The sequence below is a fragment of the Oryzias latipes genome, chromosome 7, assembly GCF_053564925.1.
Source record: "Oryzias latipes strain Hd-rR chromosome 7, Olatipes_Hd-rR_3.1".
NCBI classification, from domain to species: domain Eukaryota; kingdom Metazoa; phylum Chordata; class Actinopteri; order Beloniformes; family Adrianichthyidae; genus Oryzias; species Oryzias latipes.
The window spans coordinates 26,375,384-26,395,377 of NC_136243.1; the positions used below are offsets into that span (position 1 = coordinate 26,375,384).

The 19,994-nt window shown below is 39.8% G+C and overlaps 1 protein-coding gene across 19 annotated transcripts in view; it reads left to right on the plus strand.

The window, feature by feature from the left end:
- Positions 1 to 19,994, plus strand: part of kif1b (kinesin family member 1B) — a 53,492-nt gene that overhangs the window by 27,300 nt on the left and 6,198 nt on the right. For 9 of the 19 annotated variants that reach the window (XM_078950736.1, XM_020704558.3, XM_078950742.1 and 6 more), the window contains 17 exons: positions 5,362 to 5,467; positions 5,581 to 5,598; positions 6,435 to 6,583; positions 8,882 to 9,060; positions 10,173 to 10,310; positions 11,137 to 11,388; positions 12,689 to 12,807; positions 13,114 to 13,199; positions 13,387 to 13,516; positions 13,789 to 13,942; positions 14,698 to 14,788; positions 14,910 to 15,028; positions 15,154 to 15,209; positions 16,237 to 16,345; positions 16,549 to 16,615; positions 16,738 to 16,822; positions 18,315 to 18,420. In XM_078950736.1, the coding sequence (XP_078806862.1) occupies positions 5,362 to 5,467; positions 5,581 to 5,598; positions 6,435 to 6,583; positions 8,882 to 9,060; positions 10,173 to 10,310; positions 11,137 to 11,388; positions 12,689 to 12,807; positions 13,114 to 13,199; positions 13,387 to 13,516; positions 13,789 to 13,942; positions 14,698 to 14,788; positions 14,910 to 15,028; positions 15,154 to 15,209; positions 16,237 to 16,345; positions 16,549 to 16,615; positions 16,738 to 16,822; positions 18,315 to 18,420 (1,964 nt within the window). The remainder of the gene's footprint in view (positions 1 to 5,361; positions 5,468 to 5,580; positions 5,599 to 6,434; positions 6,584 to 8,881; positions 9,061 to 10,172; positions 10,311 to 11,136; positions 11,389 to 12,688; positions 12,808 to 13,113; positions 13,200 to 13,386; positions 13,517 to 13,788; positions 13,943 to 14,697; positions 14,789 to 14,909; positions 15,029 to 15,153; positions 15,210 to 16,236; positions 16,346 to 16,548; positions 16,616 to 16,737; positions 16,823 to 18,314; positions 18,421 to 19,994) is intronic. The other 10 variants (XM_078950737.1, XM_078950743.1, XM_078950741.1 and 7 more) reach the window with 3 other exon arrangements.

A 19,994-nucleotide genomic window follows, 5' to 3' on the forward strand; every position in this document is an offset into this window, starting at 1 on the left:
AAAATGAGAAACTGCATCCCCCCCCCCCCCCCCCCCCCCTCTCCAACTAACACCTTTTTGTAGTGGATTAACATTTACACTCACTTCTGCCTTTTCTCTCTACTGGCTTTCTGACCAACTGCAAGAATGTCTTCTAACTCACCCACTAATGACAAACCACTAAAAGCTTTGGGGGAAGAAATGGATGGAAAAGCTACAAAGCCGTCCCACATGCATGTCACTGTAGCATGTTTGGGATCCAGCTAGCGAATCGCAAAATTTTCAATTAAGAAGAGGAAAACTGCAAAAAGACCAATAATTGCTCCATTCAGAGACTGTCATCTTTGGGTAATTCATTTCTAATCATGACAGACATGCTTTACTTTTTTACTTTACTATCAATATGCAACATTAGGAACAATATCATCATTTCATCTGAGTTTTGACATTTCGATTAAAAGGTTGAGTAAAAGAAAACTGAAAAGAACGTCAATGAAGCCACTGTTTGCCGTTTTTTCTTAGTTTGCTGCCATTTATTTCTTGTGGACATTTAACTGCATGATGCCATACATCCTTAACAGTAACGATGTATGCAAAATCCAAACGTGAGTGAAAACTCAATTGAACTTAGAATTGACTCGCAGTTTTAGTTCCAATGTTGCATATTTGACATTTTATTCATTCATTTTTTTTTTCAAACCATCCTTTCATCCTCCTCCTGATTTCCCATTGTAATTTCTCCTTTTTTTTTTTGGCGAACCATCTGGTTTGTGTCCTTTGTTGTTTCCTCAAGGATGGAGACTCTGATAGTGGGGATGACTCAGATAAGAGGTCTTGTGAAGAGAGCTGGAGACTGATCACTTCCCTGAGGGAAAAGCTACCTCCAAGCAAGCTGCAAACCATAGTAAAAAAGTGTGGATTACCCAGCAGTGGGAAAAGAAGAGAGCCGGTTAAAATGTATCAGATTCCTCAGCGCCGTCGCATCACCAAGGACTCCAAGTGGGTGACCATCTCTGACTTGAAGATCCAAGCAGTCAAAGAAATATGCTATGAAGTAGCACTTAATGATTTCCGCCACACACGGCAGGAAATTGAGGCCCTAGCTATTGTGAAGATGAAGGAGCTTTGTGCTAGCTACAACAAGAAAGACCCCAACGAGAGGGACTCGTGGAGGGCAGTGGCCCGGGATGTTTGGGACACTGTTGGAGTTGGTGATGAACGCATTGAGGATGTCCTGACCAACGGCTCTCGACCTGGCGGGGCTGTCATGGATGAATTAAAAGTACACATCGATAAACTTGAAGACATCCTCCATGAGGTGAAGAAACAGAACAATATGAAGGATGAGGAGATCCGGGCTCTCAGGAACAAGATGGTGAAAATGGAGAAGGTCCTTCCGCTCATCACTCCAGAAGGTCAAGAAAAGCTTCCTGGCGTAGAAGCTTCGACTTGTGCCACCAGAACTCCAAGCCCATGTGAAGGCAAACCTCCTGTGGCTGAAAAGCCTGTTGGAGAGGAAATGGATTCCCCGACGGGCCAGATGACGGGAGATGACGCCGCGCTAAGAAGAGGTCATATGCGTTGGATGCGCCAGGAACAAGTTCGCCTCAAAAATCTACAGCAACAAGAGATCTCCAAGCAGCTCCGGCGGCATACCGGACCGCACCGCTTTATACCTCCAGAAGATCGTAAGCTACGGTTCCCCTTCAAAAGTAACCCCAAGCATCGCAACTCATGGAGTCCAGGAACTCACATCATAATAACTGATGAGCAGGTCATAGAGCTAAAGGTTCCCAAAGAAACTGTTCAGGAAGAAGAGGGCGAAAGCCAGGCTGAAGAAGTAGTGCAGCATGAAGACAAGATGGCTGCTACAGTTGTCCACATGACGCCTCCTCTGTCCAGCCCCTCAGTTCACCACAAGGTCAGAGACTTTGAGCAGGATCCAAACCAGGGCCACAGGTATCACTATAGAAACAATCAGCACCAGCACGAGCGAGGTCGCAGCAACTCCTTTAACCACAGACAACGCCCCACTGGCTCCATGGAGTCGCTTCAGCAGCCTGACAACAACAGGAGGCATTCCCAAGCTTTCTACCAGCCTCGCTACCACCACAACCAGCTGGCAACCCCCCCACCCCCTTACCAACAACCACCATGCCACTATAATGGCATGGCCTATACAGATGGCAGCTTCAATGGCTATCAGCATTACTATCACTCTGACCAAGCTAACCCTCCAGTCAACTTTCACGTCCCCCCACGAATGCGCAGGCAGTTATCTGCACCTAATCTGAAAGCCAGCAGAGAGACTGCAGTCTGACATGTGGACGCACAAACTGCTTTTACTTTTAATTTTTTTTAACGCTTATGTAGGCAAACGCATTACAGATCACAACAACAAAACTGACGGACCTTTACATCAGAACATTGCTCAAGTATTGTTTGTGCTGTTTAAAAAAAAAAGACATTCTTCCATCATCGTCATATTTGTCATGTTTTTTCTTTCTTTCTGCATTTTGTGTTATTGTTTAAATCACTCCAAGATGCTTGTTAAAGAGATTTCTGAAAAGTATTTTTGCAGATGTGATGACTGTTCTTTTCTCAGCTTGTGTGACAACTCATTAGTGTGATTTTCCAAAAATAGTTTGGTTGTGCTTGCTGATATTTAGATCGTTTTTTTCTGCCATTATAGTGTTTGTATGTGAGGAATGTTTTTAGCTGTTAGACCATGATCACATGACATATGCAGGATGTCTGTTGTTTCTGAGGGAGGAACAGAAAACAGGCTTCATTTCCCTCTGAATGCCATCGAACTGAATGTTAGAATGGGAAAATAACCCTCTTGCGAAACCTGTACCCTGTGTTGTACCTCGGGAATGTCTTCTGTCCAAAGTTACCGGCTTTGATTAGCAATCAAACATGTCAAACCTGGATTTGAATAACTCAATGCAACCGTTAACTGTATGTCTTTTAAACACACCAAGATATTGGTAAGTGGTATTCAAAAAAGGTGCCTTCAAATGCACTAACTGTTCATTTTTTTGCAGTTTTTTTTTAAACTTTATACAGTATTTGCTCAGGTTTTAGCTGTGTTTAGTGAAACTTCACAACTCACTAAGACTAACATTTACTTATTAACATGCAATTGTTCTTTCATTTTAAATATTAACAAGTTGCTTTCTAGTTTAGTTGATAATTTGGCCTGTCCTTTTGTAAATGTTTAGATTTGTTTCAACGATGTAACTGTTAACCACATGTACTACAGTATTTTGCACTCAAGTCATGTCTAAGCTGTCAAACCTACCAGGGAAGCACACTAATCTACTCAATACTTGATTCCACTTTTGTTTTTAGCGCCTCTGAAATCTTGTTTTGTTGCCTTTGCGTCCTTCACTATGACAAAAATGATCTTAAATCATCATGAGAGTTTTACAGTAAATAGACCCCCCCACCCCCCACCCACACACACACACACACACACACACACAACCAAACTCATCATTTGGTCCTATTGATTGAATCCAGTCTTAAAAGTTTTAACTTCGTGGTTCAATGAGTAAACACAGAGTTCACCATGTTTCAATTGGAAGCCCACTGAGCGTCGTCATGGTTTCCAAAGTCTGGCCTTAAAAATGTTGGAAGGCAGACAAAAACTTGAAATGTTTGCTTCATTGTTATTCAGGAGAAATATCCATAACAAGTTAGGGGTTTTTAGTACTGTTTTATTTTTGCAAACTCCTCAAACTTGCACAACCTAAGTGGATGTAGCTTTAGCTGATGCATTAGTGTTTGCTGCAGAGCTGCCTATCCTCTTTTCATTGCTATATTTGAAACTTTAAGATGTTTCATAACTATCTGATGGCCTTCATGTATGTTCTATCAAAGCAGAGACATTCAGCTGTCTAAAACCTGTAAAGACTATATGGACTGTATAATTCATTTACTATAGAAATCTTTGTGCGACTTTGACTATCTTTGCATGCCGTGGCTTAGTTTTCAGCCTTAATCGATCTGTTAAAAAATTTGCTCTGGTTCATTGCAACCAGTTCAATATAACCATGCAACGTCAACTGATGTCATTATAACCCTTCTTCCTTCAGACAGACCTCATTCTATCATCTGAGTGTTGCACGAATGACTGCTTCTTCAAAATACACAAGTGCCTCATTGTGACTGTGTACAAAAGTTGTGTTGCAGTTTTATTATTTTGGTTAAAACACCTTTCTAGATTAAGTTCAAACAAAAATGACGCATTTATGTGTTGCTGGAGGTTTACTTTAAAAACCACAATACTGTAATAAAATTGCTTCATGTGCAGATATGCAATACAAAAAGAGTGTTTTATTTTTTATCTTTTTCTCTGGATGAAATGAGAATAAAGTATTAAAAGCTAATGAAGTTACATTTTTATTGGAGTCTCTATATGTAAGAAAACCTAATTTTTATCTGCAGTTAATCTTGGATTATTTAAAAAAAATATGGATTTATTTTTCTACCCACTATTAAAGCAGACCAGTGCTAATCGTATGCTGACTAGCACTGGAGGAAGTGGTTGCATTTGTGAGGCTATAGCTAATCCTCCATTACAATTAATCACTATTTAATGGTCTTTTTTTTTTTTTAAATAAATCTAATATTTGTATCCATGATCTGAATCTAGAAAGACTTTTTGTTGTTTTCACTGTTGTAAGTTGAGAACAATGGGAACTTTGGGTGATGGGCTGCTGCTAGGATTTCATCAGGGAGGGGGTCAGGCCCGGATGAACGGCTGCATTGTCTTCTCAAAAGACTGAACAAACAGGATGAGGTCATCGGGACCACAGCCCATCTCTCTCTGATGAGGATGATGATGATGGCGCCCCTCATTGGATTACAGTTGACTCAGCTTCTACCAGCAGCTTTCTTCTTCCTCTGCAGCCATTTCTATGGGATGTTCTTTCGAAAAACAATGTCATTGTTATTTATGGTTGCTATGACTTCCATTTTTAAAGGAATTCTGTTAAACTGGGACAGTTTGTATTTGATTTAATGAGTAATTTAGATTTTTCAGTAAGTCTTTTGCACAATTACAGCTTTTTGAGCTTTAATGCACAATATATAAATACGTATTTATAATTGTAAAAATAACAAACTAAGAATTGAGTCATTTTGCTTCATGCATTTCAAATGTTTTTCACTATAAATTTTGTTGACACATTTCGTTTTAAGATCAGTTCAGCTCTTATTTGTCGGCAGTGGATAATTTCAGAATGGAGCGCGTCATCTTGGCTTAAGAACTCTGGTTCATCTGGAGGAAGATGATGTTCTTCCTCTTCCTCTGCTGCTTTCTTTTGTTGTGGCTGATGGACAGCTCTCCATGTTCTCCTGTTTGTTGGTGTCCAGGTTTACGAGAGCAAACTGCAGGAACTTCAGAAACAGGTAGAGACTCGCTCTTTGGTGGCAGAGACCCCCGATGAAGAAGAGTTGGAGGAGGAAGAGGAGGAGGAAGGTGTGTATTATTGAAAGATCCTTTAAGATTTACTCCACAAATTGCACTTTGATAGACAAAAAAGGATCTAAACATCATAAAGTGCTTTTTTTTCTTCCATGTTTTGTATCCAGAGTCTAAACTACTGGGATGTGCGTATAGGATTTTTATTTGTAACCTTTCAAAGTAAAATCATTTTTTTAAGAAGTACTAATTGGCCATTGAAGGCTATTGAGTTGCATTAATATTGCTTTATCTCATTCCTTATAACTTACCAGTATGTCACATCTGTATTAGTTGCCTTAAAATGTCTGTTTTATAATTTTATTTTTAATTATCCTTAAATAGTTGCTGACTCATTACAAAATATGTCACTGGTTTAAAAAAAAAAGCATTAATCATCCTTACATAAAGCTAACTTTGTAGTCCTCTGTGGACATATAACCACATGCTTATTTATTTGCTTTATTTATATTATTTTGTAATTATTTATCCAGCCTTAAAGTTGCATCATGTTTGCCTGTTCCAGAAGTACTGCCTGCATAAATACTAAAAAATACTCTGTTAAAATACTTAAGAGCCTCACAAAAAACTTTAATATATACACTGCAAAACAGGCCCCTAAGAAATTAGTCAGAAATTCTGACTCCTTTGGCAAATTTCTTTAGATCAGCGAAAAAATCTGCAAGTCGGGTAAGAAAAATTCTCCCACCAAAAATTCCTATTTAAAATTATTCTGTCTGTAGGATTTGTATTCTCAAATTAAGATAATTTTGCTATTGAAAAATGTTTTGATGAGATTATTTTTCTTGCAAGACAGAAGATAAGAACTGTTCTTGAAGCTTGAGTTGTTGCTGAGTATCGCTTTACTTATTTTAGAAACTGCTGATCTGTTGATTAAAAACATGCTTTGCTCCTTTATCACCAGTTTGTTTGTGTTGTGTGGAGTTGAACGTGTGCTTCATATCCCCCTGCTGCTTCCTCGCAGTACCGTGGACTCAGCATGAGTTTGAGCTGGCTCAGTGGGCCTTCAGGAAGTGGAGGTATCACCAGTTCACCTCCCTGCGTGACCAACTGTGGGGGAACGCCGTTTACCTGAAGGAAGCCAACGCCATTAGTGTGGAACTGAAGAAGAAAGTAAGCAGGATGACGATGGGGCTGGGAGAGTCAAACAGTCGTCACCGGCAGGTTCACCATCAAATGATAAAATCAAGAACTAGGGGTGCAACGTTTTAATTTAACAACCATTCAATTCGTATCATAATTTTTGGTTGAAGGTACGATACACAGTCGATATCGGTTTATTTTGAACAATCAGATTCTAGAATCGATCCGGTACATCTTCAGCCAAAAATTCAACCAGTGTGACTCAGAGATAAATATCTGGGTACTGAACAGTGCAGGGGAAGGTTTCCAGATTCCTTATATTTATTGCAAGATAATCAGGCGTAGATTAAATATGTGTACAAACAAGTAAACAAGAAATAATGATAAATCCATTCAAAACTTAGTTTCATAAAGCTCAGACCACTGTTGCTTTTCCACATCAAAATAATCCATTATTAGAACATTCTACCACACTGTACGGTCACATGTCTTTGCAAAATTCAAAGTGTTTCCACACACTGGACTGGAATGATGCTTGATCATTTTTTGCTGCCATCACATTGTCCGCTGTGATGCACTTGGTCATTTTTTACGTTATAGTACAATAAACCGTACCTCAATCCAAATGGTATTTTCCTATATATATATATATATATATATATATATATATATATATATATATATATATATATATATAAAACTTATTTCAATTTGAATTTCTTTTATAATGGTATAGACCGATTCAATTAACAACTTGCCTCAGAAGGATCTATTTGGTTGGATCTTAGGAAAACAAATTGATTAATAACTACACCCCTGTCAAAAACCTTATTGAGTTTGTTAAAATAAATAAAGTAGGGAAAAATGTTAAAAACTCAAAGGGAACATGTACAGTGTTGTGTATTATATTATAGAGCACACACCCACCTTATCATTCTATTGCTTGTTCCATGCACAACATAAAAAATGATCAAGGGTCTTTTATGTATTACATGATACATTATTTAAATAATGTGTTGCTTCCTTCACATGTTTTTCCCATATCTACTGCATTTTTCATAATAAACTGAATGCTACATTGAAAGGATTTCAGGGACAGGCCACTCCAAGCCTGATAGCCTCTGTTCATGTTGGCCTGTGAAGGTCTCTGCCCTGTTCACTGCTGACCACCTAGTTCTGCTTAACTGTGTTAGTTTGAAGCTACAAGGACAGCTGGGATTTGAAAAGGGGCAGACTAATAGACATTTTTAAATTGGAATCCAGGAGCTGCAGAAATGTTTCTTCTTTTCATAATATAACTCAATAATCTTATCACAGTGTCAGATGTTCTCTTTAATACAAAAGACTCGATTATCCAAAAGGCCAAAGGGTAGATTTGTAGATTGAGTTGAGCGTGGATTATTCCTCAAACATTAATAACAAGAGACCATTGAGGATGGTAACGCCCCTTTCTTCTTTTTGGATAATCACTTTGCTGCGTAGAGAATCTCCCATCACAGTAATGTTTCAGCCGGGTCATGTGTGTTAGGCTGTGACGTAGGATGTCACATTTATCTCATGATAATGTCTTCAGGGAAGGGAGAACAAGGATCACAAGGAATGTTGGGAAAACATCCTCCTAATATATTGTTATACTGGTAAAAATCTAAACATGTACCCTCTCTATGTGTCCCTGTGAAACTTCTGAAACTAAAAAAGAGAATTTACTCATGCAAATCATTCTATTAGCTGTTTCTTTTAGTTTATTTTTACCTCATTTATTGCAGGAGTTATGTTCTAAAAATAACATGCGATAGGTTAAGATCTGATTTAGTTTTGTCAGTTTGAATGCATCGTGTACAGTAGATGGGATGTGGAGGTGATTGATTGACAGGGTCAAAAGCCAATCAGGATGCAGATCAGTGCAGACTGTTTGCGGTGCAGTTTTGCACTGCAAACCGTCTGCATGACTGCAAAAGGCGAAGAGCGTTATAGCGAGAGAACACTATAAATGGAAAGTTAGGAAGCTAAAATCCCACTTAATAGTCTTAGCGGTGCACAAGCCGGGGTTTTATGTCATCCAGCAGTGAGTTATTGATTTGTTGTCACAAAGACGAATGGAATTGGGTACAAATGAAAATCTGCTTTGCTGCATTTCTTTCTATAATTTAAGGAACTAATACTTTCAGAGAAATGTCATCTCTGTAGTTGGTCTGAATTTGTTCATCGTGTTGGTTTTCTTCTCCGTCTGATGATGGTCGAAAGCCTCTGTCGATTAAATGCTTTTTTAAATTGGGTGTTATTTTAGTTGGCTCTTAAAAATCCCACTCTTGTTTTTTCCCCCCTTAGGTACAGTTCCAGTTTGTTTTGCTGACAGACACACTTTACTCTCCGTTGCCACCTGAGCTGCTGCCCCCAGAGCCGGAGAAAGAGCGTGAAGTCAGACCGTTCCCCCGTACAGTGGTGGCTGTTGAGGTTCAGGACCTCAAGAACGGAGCCACGCACTACTGGTCCCTCGAAAAACTGAAGTAATGCTCACACCACAGCTACATGCGAACCTTCTACACTTAGATTACCGTATTTTCCGGACTATAAGTCGCCCTTTTTTTCATAGTTTGGCAAGGGGTGCGACTTATACTCCGCAGCGACTTATATTAGAAATAAATTGAAATAAATACATTGTTAACCCTCCTGTTATGTTCATTTGTGGGGAACAGAGATGATGTTTCTGGGTCAATTTGATGTATGAGGTATGTTAAGTGTTAAGAGTATGTTAAGTGACTCAGAGAATCAGCAAACTTTTTTTACAGTAAGATCTTGAAGGCTAACAACATAATATTCTATTTTCCAATGATTTCATAGATTCAGAAATGCAATAAAAATGACAACTGTTTCTACAAATACAGGATGAAAACAGAGTATTAGTTGGCCAATGATGCTTTATGAAAGGAATAAATAAATATGAGAAAAAATTACTGTGAAATTATGAGATAAACATTCTGCTATGATTGTGTCATATGAGGTTGTGCAAGTTATTATATCTTGGTCTCAGATTTTGTCAAATAAATTTCCCGTCAAAATGCGACATATAGTCCAGTGCGACTTATCTGTGTTTTTTTCTACTTTATAATGCATTTTTGGGCTGGTGCGACTTATAGTCCAGAGCGACTTATAGTCCGGAGAATACGGTAGTTACTTTTCCTTTTTAGATACTTCCTTATTTTGGTTTTAAAGACTCACTCAGATTACAAATGGTGTTTTTTGTATTTTTAGCATGTTCTCGTGGTATTTTCCTGAATATTGAGGAAATGTATAAAGAAAATTAAGCTTCAAATTGCATTTCTGAGTATTTCTTTTGTTCCAAATTGTTGTGAATCGGGAGCAGATGAAAAAAATGCTGTTTAAAAAGATTGTTGATATTACATGGAGGCTACCCAAAGAGAAACTTATAATTTTGTGTTTTATATTCAGTGTTCCTCTAGTTTTTGTTGCATATGTTCCCTTTAGTACAAAGAAAACAAAAATAACAAAACACAAATCAAGATCTCAGTTGAGAAGCGTCACTTTCCTTCAGCCATTAGGTGAGCTGTGTTTTCTCCTCCTTCCATTAACACTGAGTGCACGGTGCCGTCATTTGCAGGCAGAGGCTGGAGCAGATGAGAGAGATGTATGATCGAGCTGGAGAAATGGCTTCCACTCATCAGGACGATGGGGAGGGCACTCTGACAGGAAGTGACCCCTTCTATGATCGCTTCCACTGGTTCAAGCTCGTAGGCAGGTTTGTAAAAACACTTTGGTTGTCACTTAAACTGAACGTGCAGACTGAATGCTGTTTGTGTCTGAAAGGGTTTCTTTTTTGGATGACAGGTATAAAAAAATGTTGTACTTTAAAAAAAATCCATTTTCACTGTTCATTATTAGTCTCATGTTAGTCCACATGTTTTTTGTGTTTATTTTTTCTGTTTTGTCATTTGTGTAAATTTGATTGTGTTTTATTGGTCTTGGCATCACATAAAAAATCCTGTATTTTTGTTTTCATCCCATGTTGAGTTTTTAAACATTTTTTTATGATTCTTCTGTCACTCTCATGTTATTTTTCTTTTATTCACTTAAATCTTATGAGGAACCTGAAGGGTTTAAGGAATGGCGTGAATTTGCAGCGTGTTGCATTTGATCCTCTTTCTTCTTCTCAGCATGCGTGAGAAGATTTGCATGTTAATCCATTAAAGGGGCGTTTCATTTTGGTTCAAAATGCTCACATTTCTTTAAACTGTTGTGACACCTGGTATTAGTCTAATTCCTGCTCTGTGAAATAATCCTTCCACCGCATTTACAGCAGCTCTTAAAATAGTTTTGCTTTAATATGTTGAAGGATTGCTTGTAAGTATGGCTGAAGGATCCAGTCTTGCTTTTTTACTATTGTTATCCCGCTTTTATTAGTTTACCACAAAGAAAGTTGTTTTTGGAGGGACAAGTTGTGAGAAAATAGTTCCATAATGAAATATTCCGTCTGACAGTGGTTTGTTTTTAACTGCTCTGTTGCTCCACTGTTACCTTTCCTTGGATCTTGCCGCCTTTGTTCAATCCGCCAACCCCACCCTCAGCTCCCCAATTTTCCACGGCTGTGTGAACGAGCACCTGCCGGACCGCACGCCCTCGCCCACCTTCTCCACCACCGACTCCGAGATCACCGAGCTGGCAGACGAGCGCCAGAGCGAGATGTCCGACTATATGGACGATGAGGCGTTCGTGGATGACACCAGCTCGGACGCCGGCACCGAGGAGGGTTCGGACATCTTCAGCGACGGCCAGGACCCGTTTTACGACCGCTCCCCCTGGTTCATATTGGTGGGAAGGTTGGTGACGGGCGCGTCTGTGTCCTCATCCTCCGCACGGGGACAGGAACACTATAATTGGGCTGGTTGGGCTTATGTGTATCAAGAAAACAGAAATTAATGACAGCCTGGAGTAATACTAATGTGAAGCTATTTTTGAAACACCTGACAAATCCCACGCTGAAATATGATCACGCTTCTCTGTGCAACTAAATGACAGAGAGTTGGTGAGGCATTTGGAGCTGTCAGGGATAAATCTTAAAGGGCTGCATTTCATTTTCATTAGTCACATGTGTAATTAAATATTTCAACTTTTTATGAGCTACTTCTAATTTAAACTAACTTCCTGACCTCTGAAAAGTCCTGTGTTTTTCTTCATCTACTCCTCCGCCCTCATTGCAGTGCTGACTGCTCTAACTACCATCCTTGTGTGAAAAAATGTATTGTCTGTGCTGAATGCTAACTGCATAAATACATGTCATTTTTTTTTTGTTTTTTATTTGTTTTTACGATCCAAAGCTTTTTGTTTTGTTGTTAACTTTTGTTTTAACAGTTTTGTTAAAATGTTTTGTAGTTTTTCCATCCACCACCTGCATGTGACAGCTGCTGGTAATCCTCCCTCTTCTGGATGTGTTTCAGATTTAAGCAGATGCCTCAGCAGTGTCAGAAATCAAGCACAGATGCAAATGATGGAGACTTTGCATTGCTATTAGAATAGGTTATTAATTAATTCAGTTTTTTGCTAATAAGATACGGGCCTCCATCTGGACAGAGTCTGCAGCAGCTGGAGCTCCCTTTACCTGTGTCACATTGACTTCAGAAGGTTTGCAGATTGAAAGCTGCCCTTTGTTCTGGGCTCTGCTCCTCCAGCACAGGAATGGAGGGCCGATAGAGGAAGCTGCTCTGAAAGTGAGCAATAAAATTTTAGTCAACTCTCATCACACAAACAGTAAGGATGTGAATTAGAACCTTATTCTCTATTGCACAATGCAGCAAAGAAGTCTACAGATTTACAGCTGGATGCATCATGACATGCTTTTTTGTGCCCTAAAGCATCTTTGGTGTTGTATCTTTTGTTATTTTTTTATTTTTTGCTTGCCTTTATATATATTTTGTATTCATAAATATGTACTAAACCATGAAAATGTGTTTTTACTTGATGACTAAGTTACAGGTACAAACGCATCTTCATACCGGCTCAGTCAAGCACAGCAGAGAACCCAGCAGTTCTATGTTTTGTTCTGGGACCGGTTGCTGGTTCTTAGTGTTGCACTGCACCACATTCAGGCTCTCAGCTCTCCCTTCTCTTTTTTTTACTCAGAGCTTTTGTGTACCTGAGCAACCTGCTGTACCCTGTACCACTGATTCACCGTGTTGCCATAGTGACCGAGAAGGGCGATGTGCGAGGTTTCTTGCGTGTCGGAGTCCAGGCCATCTCTGGTGAGAAGAAAATTTGAGTTGAGAAAAATAATGAATTAAAGCAACTGGTAGGATTTTATTCTGATTTAATTTGAGTGGTGTTGATGTTGATATGTTTTCCTTTACTGCGACTGAAAGAGTAGGTTCCTGGGCTGTTTTAATTTCCTCAGAAAAACAACACAACCAAATGCTTAAGGGCTCTTGAAGAGAAAGTAGATTCCCTTAAATCTTTTTTTTCCCCTGCATCTCTTTGGAGCTACTCTGACAACTTCTTAAGGGTTCTGACAAAAACAGAGTCTGACAACAGGATGGTTTGTCTCTTTGTAGCTGATGAGGAAGCTCCAGACTACGGGTCAGGAGTAAGGCAGTCGGGAACCGCCAAGATTTCTTTTGATGATGAGTACTTCAAAAAGGTAAGCCCAGAATCTTATAAAAACAACTTTGATGTGTGATATTTCTGTTTTTATCTAATTTTCCCATAGACGTATAGTTATGTTTTGCTTTTAAGTTTTTCTGCAGTTACTTTAAAATACATAAGCTGTGTATTTCATTCTTCTCCACCAGCTGTATGCTAATTGCTTCTTTTTCCCATCCAATCAGAATGATTTTCCCTCCATGGTTATGACCCGCTCCGGAATGTCCCAGGAAGAGCTGCGCATTGTGGAGGGTCAGGGTCAGAGTTCAGAGGTCATCACACCCTTGGAGGAGCTTAACAGGATAAACGAGATGGGTGCGACTGCTAGAACCTTCCACTTCCAGTTTGAACCCCTTAGCCCATTGGGAAATACACTTGGCAGATGTTCCTGTTGGAACTTAGGATACTTTGTGATGGAAATTAGGTCTTTGTGACCCAGTTTTGTTCTATTAAAGAATAAGTAATTAAAGAATCCTTTCCACAATCAAAAGTTTCAAAAAATGGAACAACAACTGTGAAAAAGCTTACAATCATTTTCTTAGATGGTCACACCTCACACTGACTTTCTCCTGTGACTTTTTTTCCAGATCTTAAATTGGGAAACGTTACAGATGCCAAGCTTTGCCCCAGTGAAGGTCTGGCAGGCCAGCTGGAGGTGGGCAGCATCTTTACCTTCCGTGTTACCGTTCTCCAGGCCAGTGGGGTCCCGCCTGAGTATGCAGACATCTTCTGCCAGTTCAAGTGAGTTCACGATCCTTACACACATCCACCACAGTCCGATTTAGGTCAACACGGTGGTTATGTCGCACACTTCCAGTTTACGGTAATGGTCAGGCCACAGCAACCGTGTGGATATGTGATGAGTGTGACGCACTATTGTTTTTTGCAGTAAGGAATATTTCTGAGTGGAGTATTCTGGTTGTTTTTATAACAAAATTGAACATGGTGAGTTTTCAACACCAATTGGAGAGAAAAAGTCAGGCATAAAGGGCTTCAAAACACGGACTCTTATTGTACATCCAATCATTTTTTAAACCCACTTTATCCCTTTTGGGCTCAATGGGTTACTGGAGCCTATCCCTACTGACATGGCAGGGCCACTCACTTTCAAACCTTGGGACAATTTAGAATAACCAATCATTATATGAAGAATGTTTTTGGACTATGGGAGGTAACCGGGGTGTCCCGGGAAAACCACAGGGGGTGCATGCAAACTCCACACAGAAAGGTCCCTGCTGGGTTTCAAACCAGGGCCTTCTCACAGTGAGGAAACAATGCTACCCACTACACCACCATGCGTTCTTCTAACATTGGAATTTTTCTAAAATATTTTACTATAGTCTTTTGAGAATATAAAATATGTATTTTTTAGCAGTTTTGTTCCCTTCCTTACCTAACCTAATTAAGTTATGATTAAATGTTTTGAGCCTAATTTTAGTTTACTTACTGAAAATGTGAAGACATCAGACCAACATGCTTTCACGTTTTCTCCCCAGTTTCCTTCATCGCCATGATGAGGCTTTTTCTACTGAGCCTCTGAAGAATGCAGGGAAAGGATCTCCCCTGGGCTTTTACCACGTCCAGAATGTAAGTGCACACACACACACACCCACACACACATACACACACATACACACACACACAACTGTAGAGACTCGAGTCTATATTTGTCGAAGACTGACGTCTCCTTTTGCCGTTGATGGAGCAGATTTCAGTGGAGGTCACAGAGTCTTTCATTGAGTACATCAAGAGCAAACCCATCGTCTTTGAGGTGTTTGGACACTACCAGCAGCATCCACTGCATATTCATGGCCAGGATCTGATCAGGTTTGTTAGTTCAAGTACGACAATTGTGTGTGTCAGGTTTTTGTTTTTTTAATAATTGTTTGCTGTTCATATTGCGCTTATTGCGCTACTTTTTGCACTAAGTGTCTTTCTTTTTTTCCCAACAGTCCTCCAACACAGTCGAGGAAATACTACCCTATTCCCATGCCTTTGTCTAAACCAGGTCAGACATTTAGTCCTTGAGCAACACAGTTGTGTGCTCGGTCATCTCCATTTCTTTGTGTGATTATTTCACCGTATTTATCTGTCCGCCACTTTCCTTAATTCCTTTTCTTACACGTTGTCTCTCATCTGTTTTTCTGTTTGCATCGCGATGCTAACCTAGACCACACTCGTAAGATTGAGTTGATCCGATACCTTGTGAGTGGTTATGTGAACGGTCAAGTGCTGGACACGCTGTCTGAGCACGCCAACGCTCTCGCCTCTTCTGCTGTTGCCAGTCTGGAGGACGAGGCTGACCGTCCGTCCCACTTCCCGTTCCTCCCTACGCTCAGCGACTTTGTGCTAACTGTGCCCAGGCACCATGGTTGGTACAGAGAGGGGCTTGTCATAGCTGAGCGGGCAGGCATTAGATGTACCTGTGCTATAGTGGATAGCCTAGCGCTTTGCTCCTGTGGTGCTCTGTTACCGCAGGCAGTCGCACAGCAGATCTCTGCAGTGCACCTCGCTGCAGACCTGTTTTGCTCCCGTCAGCTCGGTCCAACCCTCCCCTTTTTGCTCAGAAGCAGGCCAGACTTTACACTTCCAGGTGGATGAGCTACCTATGCAGAATCTAAAGCCAAAATGAGTTTGATTTCAGGGAGATCACTTACACTACATATGATCCAATTTCACAAGGCTAAATGTATGCATTTAGTTGCTACTTATACATTAGATTTGATCTTCAAGCATCTCAGAGGAAAACACTACCCTCCAAGCAAATCAGAACACATCTGGGTTCAGCAGGAGAACAATTCTGGTTTGGCATTGAACAGTTCCTTGAAAAAATTCCATTTCTACTCTGTTAGCCCCAGATTTGATTAAAGCTGAGTCATAGATTCCTAGTTTTAGCTGACTCACACCTCATCCATTCTCCGTTTAGCCCTCAAACTAGCGTCAGTAATATCTGTTTCTTGCTTTCGTTCATCTTCTCTGAAATGTGGATACATTCTAAATTGACAAACTGATTTCTCGTGTGTTAATTCTGTCAGTACCAGCAACTAAACTTAACACCATCACCAAGTCCAACCTGGGTCACTGTGTCAGCAAGTACGACCTGCTCGTCTGGTTTGAGATCAGTGAACTGGAGCCTACTGGAGAGTAAGTCTTGCATCTTATCTTCACTCATTCAAAGAGGTCAAACTCAGATGTGAGTTCTTCAATATGAAGGCGAAATCCCAATCAGGCTTTTATTAACCCAAAAATACTAAATAAACACTTCCATGTCTTATCTGTAGTGGTTGTATTTATTTGTGATTTTCTCATAAAGTACTGTGAGTTTATTCAAAGGGATTCATCCACAGGTACATCCCAGCTATCGTGGATCACACTGGAGGACTTCCCTGTCACGGCACCTTTCTGCTGCACCAGGTACTGGCCACCCCTCCCACGCTTTCCGCTCACTATTCTCTTAACTCTGTTGGCGCACAGAGCATTTAAAGAACACTGCAGCTGTTTTTGCTGTAATGCTAATGTGGCGTTTTGTGCTGCAGGGGATCCAGCGGAGAATCACAGTCACTCTTATCCACGAGAAGGGCAGCGAGCTCCACTGGAAGGACGTTCGTGAGCTGGTTGTGGGTGAGTGCCTTTGCCTCTGGCATCATTGTCTCAACGGCAGACCAGAAAAAGAAACACAAAAGCACTTACCTTGTGAAGCAAAGGGACATTACCCTGTGACTGTTATCACTGTGAACATCCTGATGAAACTTCCTGTTTCCAGTAATGTTAATATCATAATCTCATCTGATAGACCAATAAATTAAATTTTAAGTTTATTTGGTTCTACAAATGTAGCAGTTTTACCAAAATACTTTACCAAATACACAAACACACATATGTATAAACACATACACGAATACATGAATACATATTTACTAATTCATAGTTAAATATCACTATTGTTGCCTAATTATTTCACTTTATAACTGTAGCCTAATTTCTTTTACAGTGATAACTCCTTTAAAATGTTTATCCATCCAATTCCAAAAACAGAAGGACATCTCTCCATTTTGCACGAGTTCTTGCTTTGCATGATTCAAACACAAATTTGAACAATAGTTTATCTACTTATGTACTCACTTATGTTTTTCTTTGAGCTGCCATGAAGAGTGAATTTCCCCGTTAGATAAAATAAAGTTAAAGTCAAACTAAAAATAATTTTTCAAATTATAATGTTCCTTTTTTTAAATGACTGCACTCTCATCTTTTAAAGGCATAACATTTTTTTTCTAACATTCTTAGATGCACAATATCCACAGATTTAGTTGTATTTGATTCTCATTTTAAATAGTGCATTTGGGGATTCACAAAAACAATCGTAGGACTCTAATTGCTCTTTTTTGAAGTTTACTTATTTGATCAATATTTGTTTTGTACACATTTCCCTCAATTTCACAACAAAACTGGAAGTATGGAATAATTAATAATAAATGTATAGAATATGCAAACATTTTTACTCTGGGTTCTTTTGGTTTTGTGGATTATACCTAAAGCTTTAGATATTTTGTTTTATATAAATTCAACATGTGGTTTCCAACTGACCTGACTGTCAATATCGACTTCAAGGAACTTTGTTTCATGAGCGCGACCAATTTCTATCCCATCAAAATGCAGTTTTTCTGGTCATTTGCTTTATAAGCTACTGGAAGGCTCGGTTGGCTGGGTGTGGGACTGTCACGCAGGACAGGGTTTGATTCCCAGGGCGTGCAATGAGCCAAAAAAAAACCCATCCAGTGTGAGTCCTTAGGCAAGACCCTGTGCTCTGATGCCTTTCTGGGTCTCCCTGTGCCTTAAAAAAATACAATGTTGTGTCGGTAAACTCTTTGCCAAACCACCTGTGTGTATCAGTGAAAACTGATTTGCTGTGGCGACCCCTGACGGGGTAAGCCAAGAGGTGAACAACAACATTGTCATTTTGCTTTATGGACCAAAAACCATACGTTTAGTGCATTTAAAAGATATCTTTTTACTGATTTATCTTTAAGATACTTGATGTTGAAAATGTATTTATCTGACAGAACATTTCTGTTTAGTCTGATCAATAAATAAATGTCATTTTGTTTCCTGACAGGTCGTATTCGGAGCAAAGCGGAGGTGGACGACAGTGCAGCAGATGCTATTCTGTCGCTCAACATCATTTCTGCCAAAAACATCAAATCTTCCCACAATACCAACAGGTAAAAATGCCTCCAAGGTGGATTTCGTCAAAAAAAACCCGCTGAATTTGTCTGTTTCTTCTGTGAGAAGTTTGTTCGATTATACTTCCAAAGCATTTGATGTCAAACATTTCAAATAAAAACAGTTTTTTGTCATGTGGCTTATCACTGCATGACCATTTCCATATTCTCAGCTATTGATTTGCTTCATTGTCTGTGTCCTGACTGTCTGTGCTTCTCTCTTTATTTTTTCTGTGCACCCTCCTCCTCCTCCTGCTGCGGCTGGACTCATGCTTGTGCTCAGGCTTTCAATTGATAAAGATATTGATAGGTACCAACGATCCGAAAACATGAGACTCCTTGACCCCAAGGATCTTTATGTTTCTTATAGTCCCATAGATTTTTAGAAATACTTTTTCCACCGTTTGGTTTTATTTCCATGCATAATCCTTAAGATTTGTCTTTACTTCCATTGTCATTTTACTTCCCATAATGCCAAAATGTTAATGGCTCAGTAAGGACACTCTTAACAGCAAATGCAACCTTTATTCCCCGTTTATTGTTTCAGTTTGTGATATTCTGACTCGAATATACCACAAAGATTAGTCTGTTTTCTGTAGCAGCAAAAGGCTTCAGGAGATGTTTTTCCTCTGTTGTTTTCCACCGTCATAACCTAAAGTGTTGCAACAGTCACCTTCAGCTTAACCCCAGTGTAACAGCGCCCCCTGGGGTATTTACTGAAAATGGTCTCACAAACATGAAGAAAAATAGCTTAACATTGATGGTGTCGGGCAATTCATCTGTAAAGGAGTCTTGTTATCTGACGCCCTCCTGTTTGTGTTGAGGTTTGACCTCAGAGAGTTTCCTCACTTCTGATGACAGGGATTTACAGCAAGGACAACTTCAGACTCCACTCTGCTCACGCTGGGTTTACACTGGTCCGTTTGGGTGCGACTCCCTAACGTTGCGTGGGGAGTCCGTCTCACCACCGTCAGTTAGTTTACATTGTGTCCGTTGTGTCTCCAGTCTGTCCCCTCCCCCTCCTGGCTTACGGAGAAGTGATTTGTCCTGCCGCGCTCATGTGGAGTAGTTCATCCAAAACTTTGGCAATCGGGCCCCCATGCACTCTCCTTCCTCATTGAGTCCTTGTAAAATTCATGTTTTGTGTCAAAAATGATGTTAGGATTTTGTACTCCCAATATTTCATCGTTCATGGCGAAAATGAACAACTGTGTTATGCGTGCTTAGTTAGCACGTCACCTTAAATTATAAGATAAAATGTTTTAGGTTTTTTATTTTGAAAGTTTAATGCAAAGGTTTTTTAAAACCTGGACCTGTTTTAATGCTTCGCTTTTTTCCATAAAATTGACGCATCACCAGGCTGGAAATAGAAAAGCTTGTGTTGCGCCACAAAGGGACGGATGTCAGACACAGACATGACAAAGGCAAAGTGAACATTTTGTTTGATTAATGAATGTTCTGTTTTTTTGTCAACACAACGGAGACGCACCACGGAAGGACCGGTGTAAATCATCCTTGAACCTGTCATCTAAAATTCTTGGTTTTTATTTTTGGCATAAAGAAACCTTTTTTCG